This window comes from Lathamus discolor, chromosome 7 (genome assembly GCF_037157495.1).
Source record: "Lathamus discolor isolate bLatDis1 chromosome 7, bLatDis1.hap1, whole genome shotgun sequence".
Classification (NCBI taxonomy): domain Eukaryota; kingdom Metazoa; phylum Chordata; class Aves; order Psittaciformes; family Psittacidae; genus Lathamus; species Lathamus discolor.
The window spans coordinates 23,203,066-23,220,646 of record NC_088890.1 but is presented as its reverse complement, the minus strand read 5'-3'; the positions used below and the strand labels follow the sequence as shown (position 1 = coordinate 23,220,646).

Here is a 17,581-nt window from a genome sequence, read left to right as displayed (position 1 = left end):
CTATTCAGTTTCTACTCTATTTAATAGAAACTTTGACTTCCTTGAGATTAAGACTCGGAATGACAGAAGTGAAATAAATGTTGACAAGGGGGACAGACTTGTTCCTATTAGGACTTCCTGCATGAGACACTGAAAGGAAGCAGCTTGGGTACCTGAGATAGCACAGTCAGGAAGACTGTATCCTTTTTGGATACCCGTCTACAGCCTGCCACCCAATAAAAGGTTGACTCCTGTGCTTTTGATCAGGAGTCATAAACTGTGCTGCAAAGCACAATCCCAGGTTTTGTTCCTCAAGCTTTTAAAAGACTGGATGCCTCTTGATTCAGAGGGAAAACAAGTTACAATATTCAGAGGAAGTGTCCCAGCAAACCCCTTCCTGTTCTAAAACCAGATCTGTACAGGTTTTCTTTTTTGCTGGTAATGTCAGCCCACCTTCTACTATTCTTTCAACTCTCTGACAGAGGTGCATAAAGAGCCCTTCTTTTCTTCACGGCTTATCTGCTGCAACTGCTCCCTGAGACTCTGCAGTACTTACTTTGGTTGAAGAAATGGCTAATTCTTAGATCTGAAAAAACTTAAACAGGCCTTTGTTGCAGTCTTAGCTGGACAAAAGTAATGGCCACAATTTAATGTTTGCTTCAATTGCAAACTCCCTCCAGAATTATTCCACTGATTCTGGTCAGATACAAATGAGACACTGTAAATACCAGACTGTGAGAGTTGAAAAAAGCACCTACAATGAATATAATGCTCTGTTTCCATGGAGGGTGGGATGGGTAGATCAAACCAAAATGCTGGTTTGTGTGGGGTAAGAATTGGTCAGGAAATAAAAAAATCCTTTTAAAGAATGCAGATTATTTGGTGCTATGGTTCTATATCAAATATGCTTGAAGTTGTTTTGTCTCAGCTTTATACTTTATAGCATCTACAACGCTGTTTTGGAGTTTGTTTCTTCTGCTGAACACTCATATCTGATAACCGTGTAGCACTAGTTGGTAAGATAAGATCTGCTCTGGTGAAAGTACTTTAGAGGTGACTGGCCTCATTATCCTGAAGGACAGGACTGATTCCAGGGAGCTAGAACTACTTCATACAGCAATAAATGTGGGGAGTCTAACCACTGAAATCATTAGGAGCTGTATATTAATGTTTTGAGTAGATTTTTGAAAGTAACAGGTACATTTCAAAAGTAACATAAAGAAACCCAGTGTCCTGGGTTCAGCAGTGGCAGTCATTTTAATCCTTCTTAATAGCTGTGGTTTTGACTTTCGGCCTGGGAACAGCGCTGATAACACTGATGTTTTTAGTTACTGCTCAAATGTTTTAGTCTGACCAAGGACTTTCTGAGCCTCATGCTCTGCCAGGGAGGAAGGGAAGCCGGGAGGAAGCAGAGACAGGACACCTGACCCAAACTGACCAAAGAGGTATTCCATGCCACAGCACGTCATGCCCAGGATGTAATGGAGAGTTACCCAGAAGGGCTAGGGCACTGCAGGGTTGGACGAGGTATCGGTCAGTGCTCAGTCAGGCAGGGTGGGGCGAGTTATCGGTCGGCAGGTGTGAGGTGGTGTATTCTCTTCCCTTGTTATTTCCTTTATCATTATTATTATTGGTGGTAGCAGCAGTGATTTGTGTTATACCTTAGTTACTAAACTGTTCTTATCTCAACCCGTGGGAGCTGCATTCTTTTGATTCTCCTCTCTCCGGGAGCAGGCGGAGGGCAAAAAGGGGGGGGGGGGGGGGGGGGGGGAGAGCACGACTGTGTGATTTATGGCTGACTGTGTTTAAACCATGACACCCAGGTTGGTTTATTCATGATAAAGCAGACTGAGTTACTCTAGAACAGCTACTCCTTTTTTATCCTGGAATAATTAGTGCAAATAAATAAATTTTAGGAACTTCACTACAGAACTATTTTTCCATTTCACACTTCTGAAATTACTCAAAAGTGTATTTCCATAATGGGGCCTACATCAAAGTTGGATGTTTCAGGGGAAAGATAAGGTGCAATGACCAATTACTGGGTAACAAAAAGTAAACTGAAGTCCAATGTAGTTAACTTCTGAATTTACTGGGGTTTGGGGTTTTCTTTTTCCCCGAAGGTAAATGCCTTTGTGAAGACAGTTTTACACTGTTTCATTCTTTCAGAGACAGAGTGTTTGATATCTACTTTTAAGCTCAATGCATTTGTTTTGCTCAGTATAATTTACTCCTTGCAATGAGGAGCTGAACCCTGAGCTCTCCTTTGACATGGACCTCCCATAAGAGACCGGTTTTAGTCCGGCTGCAGGAGGAGCACTTCACCAGCGCCCTGCTCATGGCCTGCTGCCCGCCAAGGCGAGCGTCGTCCTCCTCGCTCCCGGCTAGTCCTGCTCCCTCTCCAGGGCAGAGAGCAGGGAGCCGGAGGGCACCTCCGCGGCTGCGGCTGTCCAAGAAGCCCAGTGTGGGTTTCTGGGAGAGGGAAGAGGTTGTCACTGTCTGAGGGGACGAAACACCAGGGCTCGCGTCTGCGTTGCTCGGACAGTGACGGCAGGACACGCCGCCACCCCCCGGGACGCGCGTTCCCAGCCGGGTCCAGCAGCTGCACCCAGAGGTTTCGGCTCCAAAGGCAAAAGCTGCTGCGGGAGCCCGTACCCTCCGGAGGCCTCCCCTTCTCTTGCCTTTGCCACGATTTTGGGCTTTGCCTCCCATTTCTTGAGCAAGGAACCAGGGAGCCTCAGCGCCCCGATGTGCGCGAGGGCTGCGGCCCGGGCACCGGCCGAGCCCAAACGGTTCTGAAGGGAGCGGGACGCGGCCCCCGCCCGCGCGAGACTCGTTCGGTTCAGCGGGAGCTCCAAGCAGCGCTGCCCGCGGGGCCCACGCAGGCCGTGGCCGCTCCCCGTACCACAGCAGCTCGGTGCCCTGGCCTGGAAGGAGGCGGGGGGTGGGGTTGGGGGTCTTCCGCGCCACCGCGGTCTGCAGCGCGGCCCCCGCCTCCCTGCCGTACCGAGCTGCAGGGTCGGGCGGGCTTCTCCTGCGGGCCGGGAGCGGCACCTGGTATTCCGGCAGCCGAGCGTGGCCCCTGCGGCTGCTCTCCCTGGGCCAGCCCGAGGCGGGCGGCTCCCGCCTCCACCGCCTTTGGGGGCGCCTTGTCCCGCTCGCGACGCCTCATGGCGCTTTGCAGCTGCAGTGGGAGGGAGAGGAAACCCACCCCCCTCTCCCGGCGGCCGCCTTTGTAACCATTCGGCCCGGCTCGCCGCCCGGCCCAACTCGCAGCAGCTTAGGAAGAGCCGGAGCGCGGCGGCGGGAGCAAATGGAGCCGGAGGGTAAGGCTGCGCCCTCCGCACCGGGCCCCGCTGCCCGCCCGGGGATCTGCCCCACCACCCTTGGGCAGAGGTTTCCGTGCCCGCCCCGCGCTTGCCCGCCAGGTCTTTTCCTCAGCGGAGGCTGTGGCGGGCAGGGACCGCGGGGAGCCCAGGCTGGGGAGTGGGGTGGGCGGGGGTCTCGGTGGGGTGCGGTCCGTGGGGTCGCGCTGGTGGGCCTAGGCCGGCGCCGCTCCAGGTGTGCAAGGCCTGGAGGGGCAGCGCTGCCCTGCCGGGCACTGCGCCCACAGCGCTCGCTCCCCTGCCTTGCCCTGCCCGGTCCGTGGGCGCTGCCTCGGCGGTGGGGCCTTCCTCTGCCCGCTCCCCCCGCCGGGTGCTGAGCCTGGCCCGCAGCGGCGGCACCCGGGAATGCGGGGGTCCGGCCTGAAGCGGAGCAGCCTGGACAGGTCCGGAAGCACGCTAAACTTTTCTTGGCGTTAATTTTGTTCTCCCCTCCCCGCCCCCCGCCCTCCGCAGCGGGCTTCTGTGTGTCTGAGGCGAACCCATTGTCCGTGGGGGCCCGACCAGCCCCTCTTTAGGCCAGAGCTTTGAAGCTGGGACTGGCAAGTGCTGCTGCCCCGGACCTGCTCGGTGGAGGTGAAGCACTTTTGCAGTGTTTCCCTTCAAACTTGGTGGATGTCTGCAGGCACCGAGCAGCCTTGTCCCTGCACGGCTGACAATGCTCAGAGGTTGCATGTTTGAGTAAATGTAGTACAGTATGTGTAATAGTACTGTATGTGCAAATAATAGTGCTGTATGTGTAAATATTCTTTAGTTCTCCTAAACCCACATAGAACCAGTTTTGTTAAGTGCTTACTTTAGTGAGACAAGCATTAACTGCATAGATTGAATTCATTTTCTGCCAATCCATATTTAGGCACTTATGCTGAGTTTTTCTCCACTCTTGCCTTTTTTAATACCTTTTGGAGCTGTTAGTACTTGTAATGTAAACCATTTCTAGTCGCAAATTGGAAACCTCTGAGCCATAATGGTCTGTTGCATTTAGTTGGCTGCCTCTTGTAAGCCTTACATTCTAGTGCAAAAAAAAAAAAAAAAAAAAAAAAAAAAAAAAAAAGGAAAGGAAAAAAAACCCACCCTAAAAACCCTTATGAGATTCATGTTTAGAAAATTGGCTGCATACATTGTAGCTGTTTTTTAAACCTCAGTACCTAAGTCACATTTTCCATTCCAAATATTGAGTGGTTAAACTATGTTAAAGGGATATACTCTACCTTAGCTCCCTTGCAAGCTTTAGGGAATTTTAACACAAAGGAAAATGGCTCTACAATTTACAAGAATCTGGGACTAACCGATTCTTGCAGTGCCTGATCTGTAGCAGCAGCAAGCAGTGAAGAGACTGCTGGCAATTGTTAATGACCAGAGCTGGGTTTGTTGCCCAAACAGAGAAGTATGCAGAATGTAAATGGGATATTGATAGAATTATTCATGTATGTTTTATAAGAAATAGATATTTAATATAAAGCTGGTTTTCACAGTGCTATTACAATACCTTAGTTATGCAGAGTAGCAGGGCTGTGTTTATAAAATCATACCCTGAAACAAGCAAGCTGGGTTTGTTCTTGATTTAGTGTATTTATGATCCAGTTCTTTATATTGTATCTCTACTTACGTTAGTTAAAGCTAGAGAAAAATTATAACAACGAAGTTAAATTTAAAGGAATTCCTTCCTTTGAAGAAATAAATATTCAAAAAATGGAAGTTTTTGGCCTGCTTCTGAGGTAGGTAAAGGCAGATCAACCCAAGAAAGATTCCATCGAGCTGCAGACCTGTTGAGGTTCCCCATCTGTACTGGGTCCAAGAATATTCACCAGTCTGACTTCTGGCACCTCCTGAACTACACAGCTACCAATCTCAAGTACATTAAATTTGGAGATGGGTCCTCCCACATGGATTGCACACTGCAGGAGCTGAAATACCTGTGTCAGCAACCTCTCTGTTAAAGGGAGCCGGGACTCTCATGTCAAATACTTGTGGATAGGTGCTATAGGTATTCCACTGTATGTGTGAATATGTAGTTTTGTTGATTGTGGTTGTCTTCAGTGAGTTATTTCTGTTCTCGGAGTTACAGCACCTGGACCCTCGTGATCTAATGGAATGCTGTAGAGACTTAAGCTTGCTTGTTCCTTTGACTTCGACCAGATGTGTTCTGCTTGTGTACTCCTGACTCAGTTCTTGAATGGAGCTGCAATTGCCATTGTCCAGTCCCTTTCGGTGCAGCTCTTTGCATTAAATTATGTCTAAAACTCTTGATGAAAATGAAGCCAGTACTCTTTCTTCCCAAAGGAGCTGTGCCTCTATCCAAATGTGCAGATGCAAGCCCTTACAGGTATCTTCCACAGAGATAGGGAAGAAAGAGAAAAAGTTGATACTCCGTTGCCTTTCCTTAAGGAAATCTAGTCAAGTGTAGTATGCCATGGCAAATACTGACCTGCAGAGTTCCTATGGATATCTCCGAAGCTCCAAACATCGATTGAGGTGGTAATGTGCGAGGAGACTGGGATTTGGAAGCTTATTAGTGTCTCAGGGATGCAAGAGAGGATGATATGTTCAAACCAATAAAAAGAGTGGAATCGTAAATGGAGTGGTGATGATCTTCATGGCTTGCTTTCTGTGATCCAGAATAAGGAAGACTGTCTTGGGTCAGTAGCAGTGGAAGCAGGTTGTCAAAACCCTGGGCCACTATGAGGAAAAGACTTCAGAAGTCAGAATCCAAGGTGATAATTTATTTGTGCATCGTTTGCATTGCATGTTTTCAGGACAGCCTTTGTGGTTGAGTTTTTCAAAGCATCCCAAGGGTTTTCTGCTCTGAGCTCCCTGATTAGGTTGCTATGGGTTTGGTTTTGGGGAAGCCTTGTTCTCAAACAAACTGTGTGAGATGGGATGATTTGGGGGCTGCTGCCCTCTGACATGCTATGTAAAAGCCACGTGCTTCCCACTGGTTTCAAATAAAAAATGAACTAACTTCTGTAGGAGGTCTTTGGAACAGCTTCTCGTGTGTTTGTAAAGCATCTGCCTCAGTGCGCACTGGATGTTCCTGAGTGGAGCTTTCCTGCTGACCCAGCTCAATAAGAATGAATATATGTTTTTTTCCAAATTGTTTCTACCTTTTTTTGTTCTAGGGGTCTTGTTAAGGTTATCAGACATCAGTAATATTGGTGCAGATGATCCTGCTATGGCTAGTGAGTGGGACCAAGTGGGCTGTGTGAGGATTGAAAGCTCAGAGAGTGCAAATGCAACAATGATGTAGTTAATGCTTTGTTTCTGCTATGACTATACACTGGTTTCTACTAAAGGTATACACCTACAAGATGCTTCTGAGTAAGATTAATTTTCTTCTTCGACCTATTTTGTAACCATTTAAAGTATTTTTCATTTACTAAATACTGAAAACTTGCAGAATTCAAAATCATTTAAAAAAGTTGAGTGGTAAAAACAAAGTAGCTCTCAGGACTGGGTACACATACTGCGTTAGAGATCTGAGCTGCTTGTGTAGATATTAACTTGTTTGAGTAAATAGTGTGGCAGATTAAAAGTAGCAATAACTACTGTGGTATTTGTTTGTGTTGGTGCTACCAAAGTTTAATGTGAAAATGAATGTTTCCTGACAGCTGTTGGGTTATCATTTTTACATAATGATGAATATTGATACCATTGGTATCAATTGGTATCAATTGGTCTCTTGTTCCAAATTCTTGATAATGATACCAATTGGCCTCTTGTTCCAAATTCTTGATATTGATATCAATTGGTCTCTTGTTCCAAATTCTCTGAACTAATTGGAAAAAAAAAACCCAAACAAAAAAACCAAACAAAAAACCCTAACCAAAACCAACAGCTTTGTATATTTTTTGGATGCAGAAACAGAGAATTTGGGATAGCCCGAGATGAGGTGGACCTAAGGTACAAATGAGAGAGAGGAGAGAAAAAGTATGAGGGAGTATCACTGAGGTCCTGAGCGGTTCCTGAGGTTCCACGATGCGGCAGCTCTCAGGTCATGCTGTGTGCCCACCACCAGCTTCAGGTCTCTAATTTTCTTGTCCTCTGCCAACTCCTATGAACTCATTGAGTACAGAGCCCAGTTCCCCAGGCACAGGACTCCGGACCTCCACTGTGAAAATCTATGTGAAATTGGGAATAGATGTTTGCAGATCAGTGTTGTGTTCACTGGAGCATACAGTAATTGGAAGGCAGTCAGTCACAGCACGGCACTTCGGCTGGTTTGGAGGTTATGAGTAGTGAAATTTGAGAAAGCCTTTGTTGGTGGAACAATAGTGGAGGTACACTGGAAAGTGCTTCCAGTGGAACTTTTTGCCCCTCCTACTATCTCCCCACTCCTGTTCCCCAGCCAGCTCCTAAAAGCAAGATTTAGCATAACTATATTTACATTTAATGCTTGGCACTATCTTAAAATTTTATGGGTCTTTGAATTTGATTTCACACTTTATAGCTTTTTGCTGTATCTGTTTTAGCTATCATTAGGAGGTTTTGGTACTGAAGTACTACGTGCTTGCTTTACCTTGATACCAGGCAAATACTGTCCTGGCCAGCACAGAGAAGTGCTAGCTCATGGTGTCTTCTCCTGCAGTGCTAAATGGATTGATAGCCTGATGTCCACCTCTGTTTCCTTGTTGGTATGGCCACTACTTTTTCTGGCAGTAGTCACCATGTATGTCTGTGAGCAATACCAAGGTATGCAGTTGTGACCTGTATTCTCAGGGTTGAGTTACTGTGTTTAAATGGTGCTATTTCAAGCATGTTGCCTTAGTGCTGTTCTCAGAATGCTGTTCTCCCTGCTCTTTCCTCTGGTGTTGCTGACTTTCTTTGCTATTTTCGCCTTTCTGTGAAATGCAATTGTATTTCAGACTTTATTGGTATTACCCACTTCCTTGTTTTCTGGGTTGCACTTCTCTTATTGTTTAGCCAGGCTTAAGGCCCTGGTGTGGGACAGAAAGTGATGTGACTGCTGTGGGAGGGCTTGGTGGGAAGCTGGGCAGGAAGGCCGGGGAGAGGAGGTTGTTTACATAGTATAACTTCAGTCCTCTCTTGCAGGATTCCCTGCAGGGTCCTTGGAGGGTTCAGAGAGGTGATTTCATCAGCCATCTTCAGAAGCTCCAATAACAGAGGGTCAAGGTTTCTGCCTCAGAGCTGGGCTACCTGAATAACCCTTCAGATATCATCAGGATACTTTTCTCCCTTTGTCTGTGTTCTCTTCTTAATATGATTAGTGTTTTGGTTCTTGTCCAGGGTTCGGCTGTAACAGTTATTTTTCTTCTTAGTAGCTGGTGCAGTGCTGTGTTTTCAACTTTAGTCCGAGAACAATGCTGATAACACACTGATGGTTTAGTTGTTGCTCAGTAGTGCTTGCCCTGATCAAGGACTTCTCATGCTCTGCCAGTGAAGAGAAGCACAAGAAGGCGGGAGGAAGCAGAGACAGGACACCTGACCCAAAGATATAAGAGGTACACACTATGGGCCACCCTATGGTTTTACTTGAGGGATCATGGAGAAGACAAGAGAAAGTGGGATGGAAAACCCACTTCACTTCTGGATGAGTGGGTACGTGATTTGAAAAGGAAAACGACTGTCAATGATGATATCACTGACATTGATGATATCAGCCCATATCCTGGGCTGCATGAAAAGGAGCGTGACCAGCAGGTCGAAGGAGGTGATCCTGCCCCTAGACCTCACCTGGAGTATTGTGTACAGTTCTGGTGTTCTCAACATAAAAAGGACATGGAACTGTTAGAACAAGTCCAGAGGAAGGCCACGAGGATGATCAGGAGACTGGAGCACCTCTCGTATGAAGACAGGCTGAGAAAGTTGGGGCTGTTCAGCCTGGAGAAGAGAAGGCTACGTGGAGACCTCAAGAGCAGCCTTCCAGTATCTGAAGGGGGCCTATAGGGATGCTGGGGAGGGACTCTTCATTAGGGACTGTAGTGACAGGACAAGGGGTAATGGGTTAAAACTTAAACAGGGGAAGTTTAGAGTGGATATAAGGAAGAAATTCTTTACTGTAATGGTGGTGAGGCACTGGAATGGGTTGCCCAGGGAGGTTGTGAATGCTTCATCCCTGGCGGTATTCAAGGCCAGGTTGGACGAAACCTTGGGTGAGATGGTTTAGTGTGAGGTGTCCCTGCCCATGGCAGGGGGGTTGGAACTAGATGATCTTAAGGTCCTTTCCAGCCCTAACTATTCTATGATCATGCAGCCGATGCTACGTGGAGTAAATGGGACGCACTGATCACACTACTAGCTTGAGTAGGAAATCCCAGTCGTCTAGGAATCTTGGAAGTGATCATGGACTGATCCGAAGGCAAAGACTTAGAATGTCACCAAAGGGGGAGCTGACATGCTGAGAAGGCCCCACTGTACAACAAACTCTCAGACAGTGAAAAGCAATATGCCTTGTTTATTGATGGGTCCTGCTGTAATGTGGCAAAGCACTGGTGATGGAAGGTGGCTGTATGGAGTCCCCTACACCAAGTAGCAGAAACTGGTGAAGGAGAGGGTGAATTGAGTCAGTTTACTGAGGTGAAAGCCATCCAGCTGGCCTTGAACATTGCTGAATGAGAAAAACGGTCAGTACTTTATCTCTACACTGACTCATGGATGGTGGCAAATGCCCTGTGGGGGTGGTTGCAGCAATGGAAGCAGATCAACTGGCAATGCACAGGTAAACCCACCTGGGTTGCTGCATTGTGGCAAGATATCACTGCCTGGGTGCAGAACCTGGTGCTGAAGGTACGCCACATAGATGCTCATGTACCCAAGAGTCGGGACACCAAGGAACATCAGAACCACCGACATGGATCAAGCTGCTAAGATTGAAGTGGCTCAGATGGATTTAGATTGGCAATATAAGGGTGAATTATTTTTAGCCTGGGGTCGCTATGACACTTCAGGCTATCAAGGCAGAGATGCAACATATAGATGGGCTTGTGATTGAGGGGTGGACTTAACAATGGATAATATTGCCCAGGTTATTCACAAATGTGAAAAGTGATGCAGTTAAGCAAGCCAGACGGTTAAAGCCTCTCTGGTGTGGAGGATGATGGTTGAAGTACATGTATGGGGAGGCCTGGCAGATTGACTATATCACACTCCCACCAGCCCGCCAAGGCAAGCGCCATGTGCTTACCATGATGGAAGCAAGGACTGGATGGCTGGAAATACACACTGTGCCCCATGCCACTACCCTGAATCCTGTCCTGGGCCTTGACAAACAAGTCTTGTGGCAACATGGCACCCCATAAAGAACTGAATCGGAGAATGAGACTCATTTCTGGAACAATCTTATAGACACTTCGGCCAGAGAGCATGGTATTGAGTGGGTATATCACATCCCCTACCATGCACCAGCCTCTGGGAAAATCGAAAGGCTGTTAAAAACCACACTGAGAGCAATGGGTGGTGGGACTTTCAAACATTGCGATACACATTTACCAAAAGCCACTTGGTTGGTCAACACCAGGGGATCTGCCAACAGGGCTGGCTCAGTCCAGTCACAACTTTTACATACTGTAGAGGAGGATAAAGTTCCTGTGGTGCACATAAAGAATTTGTTGGGGAAAACAGTCTCAGTTGTTCCTGCATCAGGTAAAGGCAAACCCACTCATGGGACTGCTTTTGCTCAGGGACTCAGGTCTACTTGGTGGGTAATGTGGGAAGATGGGGAAGTCTGGTGTGTACCTCAAGGGGATTTAATCTGGGGTGAAAACAGCTAATGAATGCAATAATATGCTGTTGCCTGCTATATAACACTTCTGTAGCCCCTTAACTCGATGCCTATCTCTGCCACTCTGGGTTTTGAAAACAAGATACGTGCTGTCATGATCATCAGTAGAGAATAAAATCATGGGAAAGCCAGCAGCAACAGAACTGTCCTCAGGTCACCATCGACTGACCCTGACTTCCCTGAGATCATCACCCCACCACAGAATTTTGATGAAACCAGATGAGCTCAGCAGTGTCATCAGCAGGTCACAATCCAACACTACACACTGTCTCTCGTGCCCTGAGAGACTTACAACAGGTGGAGCCTGACATCATGGACTGGATGAATTCAGCGAACGTTATAGGGATGGTCCCTGGACTAAGGAATGATACCTCTCTCTTTGTGTATGTGTGTATATACATATATATATATATATATATATATGAGACAAAAAGCAATGGTATATTGAAAAATGGGGGGTGTGAGCATGAATGCTATAGAATAAGCAGTAGATGACTGTTCTGAGTTTGGTTGTAACAGTTATTTTTCTCCTTAGTAGCTGGTGCAGTGCTGTGTTCTCAGCTTTAGTCTGAGAACAGTGGTGGTAGCACACGGATGTTTTAGTTGTTACTCAGTGGTGCTTACACTGATCAAGGACTTTTCAGTCTCATGCTCTGCCAGTGAGGAGGGGCATAGGAAGCTGGGAGGAAGCAGAGAAAGGACACCTGACCCAAACTAGCCAAAGGGGTGTTCCATACCGCAGCACATCATGCCCGGTATAGAAAGTGGGGGGAGTTACGCAGAAGACCCACATCACTGTTTTATTGTTTTCTTTTCCCCTTTTAGTTCCATATTCTCTCCCCTTGTTATTTTCCTTATCATTATTATTCTTGGTGATAGTAGTAGTGGTTTTGTATTATACCTTAGTTACTGGACTGTTCTTATCTCAATGTGTGGGATTTACGTTCTTTCAGTTCTCCTCCCCATCCTCCCATGAGTGGTGGGCGGACAAAGGAGAGAGTAAGCGAGTGGCTTTGTGGTTCTGAGTTACCGGCTGGGCTTTAACCATGACAGTTCTGAACTCTAAAAACCCGCGGCTCCTTGACAGCCAAGTGTCAGCATAAAAAAGTTGCAGAAGTGCTAAAATGGGATTTCACTTCTATGTTAAGACACTTGGTACAGCTTGGATACTGTAATGTGCATTGGTGGTGGGACTGGGACGTCTGGGCTTACTGTTGTGTGGCATCCCTGACAGGCTGGTCAGAAGGCCCTTTGTGGGTGCCACACTGTACTTGTGCTGGGCAGTAATAGCCTGGAGAAGGAGCTTTTCATCATGAAGTAATGTGTCAAGCATCACCAACTTTTGCATCTTTCTTAAATGCTTGTGACTTTTTAGAGAGCTCAATATTATTAAAAGCTAGAATAACCATTTCAAAATGTTTAAATGGCAGAGGCTTCTATGATACGTTTACATGTGGAAGGATAGATCGATGTTCTGAAGCAAACTCTTGATGTTGGGTAAGAAGTTTTCAGCAGGCAGTGAAGAGAGTAATATATAATTCATGGTCTTCAAATTTGTTGTTAGTAGTAGGAAAAAGCATCACTTGGGATGACAGAATCTTCAAGGTGTTAACGGGGAGGGATGGGATAGACCACTGGCAACTGCTATGAGAGAGAAGGAACTGTGGAATGTTGTAGGTCCTCATGAATTTCAGTGTGGCAATGAATAATTATATCACTGAAATTGTATTTTAAAATGCTGAAGTGGTACCTATTGAAAGATAATTCTAGTTCTTGAATTTAGTCAGGGATTGATTTGATGCCACTTCTGGAAATTGTTTAGCTTAATGAAGATTCCAGGAGAGAATATTCTTATGCTGGACTGCTGAATGAATCAGTTTTGCATTATATTTGACATTTTTCTCTCTTCAAGCATTTTGAATATTCTGTTGCTGAAGTATAAAGAGCCACTGGTTTAATTAAAGCTACTTCTTAATTTATGGTAATTTACATTAATTTAGGGTCAAAGTTAATTTAGGGAAAAGGCTGAGGTTCTCAATGACTTCTTTGCCTCGGTCTTCACTGGCAAATGCTCTGACCACACCACCCAGGTCTTGGAAGGCAGATGCAAGGATGGTGAGAATAAAGACTTTAGGCCCACTGTAGGAGAGAATCTGGCTTGAGACCATCTTAAGAGCCTGCATGTGCACAAGTCCATGGGACCTGATGGAATCCATCCACGGGTCCTGAAGGAGCTGGCAAATGAAGTTGCTAAGTCACTGTCCATCATATTTGAAAAATCATGGCAGTCAGGTGAAGTTCCTGACGTCTGGAAAAAGGGAAATATAACCCCCATTTTCAACAAGGGAAAAATGGGTGACCCAGGGAATTACAGACCACTCAGTCTCATCTCTGTGCCTGACAAAATCTTGAAGCAGATTCTCCTGGAAGGCATGCTGAGGCACATGAAAAACAATGAGGTGGTTGATGACAGCCAGCATGGCTTCACTGAGGGGAAATCCTGCCTGACCAATTTGATGGCCTTCTATGATGGAGCTGTGGAACTAATGGACAGGGGTAGAGCAGTTGATGTCATCTACCTGGACTTGTGCAAGCATTCGACACTGGCCCGCATGACATCCTTGTCTCTAAATTGGAGAGATATCAATTTGATGAATGGACCACTTGGTGGATAAAGAACTGGCTGGATGGCTGCACGCAAAGAGTTGTGGTCAATGGCTCAATGCCGGCTGGAGATCAGTAATGAGTGGTGTCCCTCAGGGATCGGTGTTGGGACCAGTCTTGTTCAACATCTTTGTTGGTGACATGGACAGTGGGATTGAGTGCACCCTCAGCAAGTTTGCCGATGACACCAAGCTGTGTGGTCCGGTTGATACGCTGAAGGGAAGGGATGCCATCCAGAGGGACCTTGACACGCTTGTGAGGTGGGCTGATGCCAACCTTATGAAGTTCAACCTCAAGTGTGAGGTCCTACACCTGGGTCGGAGCAATCCCAGGCACAGCTGCAGGTTGGGCAGAGAAGAGATTCAGAGCAGGTCTGTGGAGAAGGACTTGGTGCTGTTGGTTGATGAGAAAATGAACATGAGCCGGCTCTAGCGTGCGCTCGCAGCCCAGAAAACCAACCGTATCTGGGCTGCATGAAAAGGAGCGTGACCAGCAGGTCAAAGGAGGTGATCCTGCCCCTCTACTCTGCTCTTATGAGACCTCACCGGGAGCACTGTGTGCAGTTCTGGTGTCCTCAACATAAAAAGGACATGGAACTGTTGGAACAAGTCTAGAGGAGGGCCACGAGGATGATCAGGGGACTGGAGCACCTCCCGTATGAAGACAGGCTGAGGAAGTTGGGGCTGTTCAGCTTGGAGAAGAGAAAGCTGCGTGGAGACCTCAGAGCAGCCTTCCAGTATCTGAAGGGGGGGCTATAAGGATGCTGGGGAGGGACTATTCATTAGGGACTGTAGTGATAGGACAAGGGGTAACGGGTTCAAACTTGAACAGGGGAAGTTTAGATTGGATATAAGGAGGAAGTTCTTTGTTGTGAGGGTGGTGAGGTACTGGAAGGAAGTTGTGAATGCTCTGTCCCTGGCGGTGTTCAAGGCCAGGTTGGACGAAGTTTGGGTGAGATGGTTTAGTGTGAGGTGTCCCTGCCCATGGTCCTTTCCAACCCTAACTATTCTATGATTCTGTGATTCATTGAGCTGGTGAATTAATGTGAAAGGCTAAACCACTGGCACTTTGGAGTCTGGTTAGTTGTTAGCCTATTGTTGGAAGTCCAACCTCCGTCCTTTGAACAGAGCATTTGGGTACAGTGTATGCATGAGCATACACAGCTGTACACATCATCGTGGCTGGCTGGTTGGAAATTCTGGAAGGCTACCAGCCTTCATGTTAAAGAATGTGTGATTTCTAAAAGTCCAAAGAGCCCAGTATTTTTTTGAAGGCAGGGGGACATCTAAATATTGCTTGGATGTCAGAGTTTTCTTCTGTTTACTTTAGACTTCTGAAAAGCAGGCAGGTGTCTGACTATAATGAACAAATTTAAAACTGGGCTTCTGTTTTCTTAAACTTTTGGCCTCTTCTTTCTTTTTCAGCTTGCAAGCTCTGAGCAAAAATCCTCTCTTGGTAACTCTACCAAATAACTCTGAGCAAATATTTACATTAATGAGATTCTTCTACTTGGCAATCATTTTGGGCCTTGAGCTTGGTACAGGGTGAAAATTACTATACCAAACATTGGGGCTGGGGAAGGAGTGGGGAGAGGAAGCCTGAAGAAGCCTCCAAATAGGATTTTATCTGTTCAGTGTGTATCATCAGTTGTCACTCCACAAACATTGATGTATTTCAGAATGAGATTTGCAGAGATATCCTGCCACTGGCCCTATACATGTAATTTGAATTTCACCTATGCTGAAGAAAAAAATGTTTGCGTAAAACCCGAAATGAATGGAGTAGTAGAAGGAAAGACTAAGATGGAAGGGAAGGAAAAATTGGAGAGTACATTGCAAAAAACATTGCAAGGGGTGTAGGAAGACATTTTAAAGGAAGAGGGGTTTAAAGTCCAAATTGGTTAAGAAATCTGAAGTTGTAAAAGAGGAAACTGAGTTTTTTTACAAAGGAGTTGTAAAAGCGCAGTTTGAAATTACGCTGTGGACGCTGCAGAAATAAATGAAAGGTTCTCCGAGGTACAGAACAACAGAGAGCTAGCTGACTCATTAAGGTAAAGGAGGGAGTTATGTCCCCTAAAACCAGTGGGTGAAAATACCACCAGATTTTACCCTCATGTGTGTTAGTTATTTTTTTCTCTAGACTTTACTGCTGTTGTCCAGCAGCATGCACTGTGCTGACTGCACTCTGAGAAAGGGGGAAGATGACCCTGAACTCAGTTCTTACACCCTTTGTGGGGCATTTCTCATGGGGGATCTTAGCAGAGAGATGTGGCCACCGATGCAGCATCCTCTCCCAAGCTCATCTCTCCCATCTTGGCTTGAGGCTGTGCAGAGAGACCTGTGGCAGTGGTCTGGCCCTTGGGCTGAACACTGCAGCTGACGGCAGGAGCACAGGAGAGTATGTGCTTGTATGGGAGAGCTGTCCACATAAGCAAACTGGGCATTGTATTTCCTATTAAATTCCTGAGATGAAGGGATTGTGCCCCTGCAGCTAAATTTGTACTGCTGGTTGACATGGTTCTGCTGGAGCCATGGCTGAATCTATAATAACTTACACTGATTAAAGGTCTAGCCCCCAGGCTGTAACATTGTATAGCTACATGTTGGAACTATTACCCCTTGCACTGAAGTAGCATATATGGTTTTTCTGGGTTTTTTTCCCCCCTGTTGAATAGCTGCAAAGGCTGGGTTGGGGGTGAGTGAATTTGCCTGCAGGGAGATCTCAGCGGTTGCAGTTTCCTGCTGCAGCCGGGTGTGCCACCTCCTGCATTGCTCCCACCGGCTGCAGGAGGTGTGTGCTGGGAGTGAAGCTTTCCATGAAGGAATGAACAGCGGTTGCCTGCTGAGCCCTGCTGGATCTGTTCCACTAATGACTATTGAAATTCTTGCAGCCTGTTTCTCGGCTGTAAAAATGCAGAGCCAAATATCAAGGTTGAGGAGAAGAAACCCCCTGGTATTATTACGCAGTCAAGAAATTAAGTTCTTGAAAAAGCCTGTCTCATCCGTACTGTGTGGAGTTTCTGGAATTGGGTTGTTGGTCTGAGTTACAGCTCCTTGACTTTAATGGTTGTGCTGTCAAAAAAGTTGCTTCACTGAGAATGCAGAACAGATGCTCTTCTTATTCACTTGAAAGGAAAGTCTAATTATTTTTTTTTTTATTTTTATTTTTTTTTCATTTCCCAGAACATGAAAGTCCCCAAAGTTATTTTAAAAACTGCTAATCCTCTTTTTAGGACAAAGAAACTGTGGAAGCGAATTTTGAGGGTAAAGGAGCTGCTGTGTTCATCTAGTGCAGGGTTCAGGCTCTGCCCCTGCCCACAACCACTGCTTCAGCCATGAAAACCTTTGTAGTAACTGGTTATAGAATAGCTGGCAGCAAGAGATAATTTTATTTTCAGTTTTCTTCCCTCTTTTCCCCCCAACTGTTTAAAAATGGGATTGTGTCGTAAGACAGGAGAGTTCATAAACTGTCAGAACTTGTGGCCTCCACCAAAATAGACTTTTTCTTCTGTCTGGTAACAGATTTATGGTTTTTAGTACATCTTATAAAAAAATAAAAAAAAAAAAAAGTTGTTCATTTCTAGTTGTTAAGAAAACATATACAGAGTGATGTCATTGTTTTACTTGTATGTTTCAAGTGTTAAACCACTGGATTTTGACAATCAGCTTAGTTGGGGAGATAGGTGCTGTTCATCCCCGCTACTGTGTACATGGGCAAATGTTGCATTTTGCATTTAAGCTGACACTCCCCAAACAGTAAGAAACCTGCAGATAAGTTGCTCCATTTGGGGTACAGTGTGCACTATTTTGATGTTCCC

At 46.1% G+C, this 17,581-nt stretch overlaps 1 protein-coding gene across 1 annotated transcript in view; it reads left to right on the top strand.

Moving 5' to 3' along the window:
- The first annotated feature begins 3,191 nt into the window (after nucleotides 1-3,191).
- The window catches only part of FGD3 (FYVE, RhoGEF and PH domain containing 3), a 124,386-nt gene continuing 109,996 nt past the window's right edge, over nucleotides 3,192-17,581 (top strand). Inside the window, exon 1 of the mRNA XM_065686942.1 lies at nucleotides 3,192-3,305. Coding sequence (XP_065543014.1) covers nucleotides 3,293-3,305 — 13 coding nt within the window. The 5' untranslated portion in view covers nucleotides 3,192-3,292. The remainder of the gene's footprint in view (nucleotides 3,306-17,581) is intronic.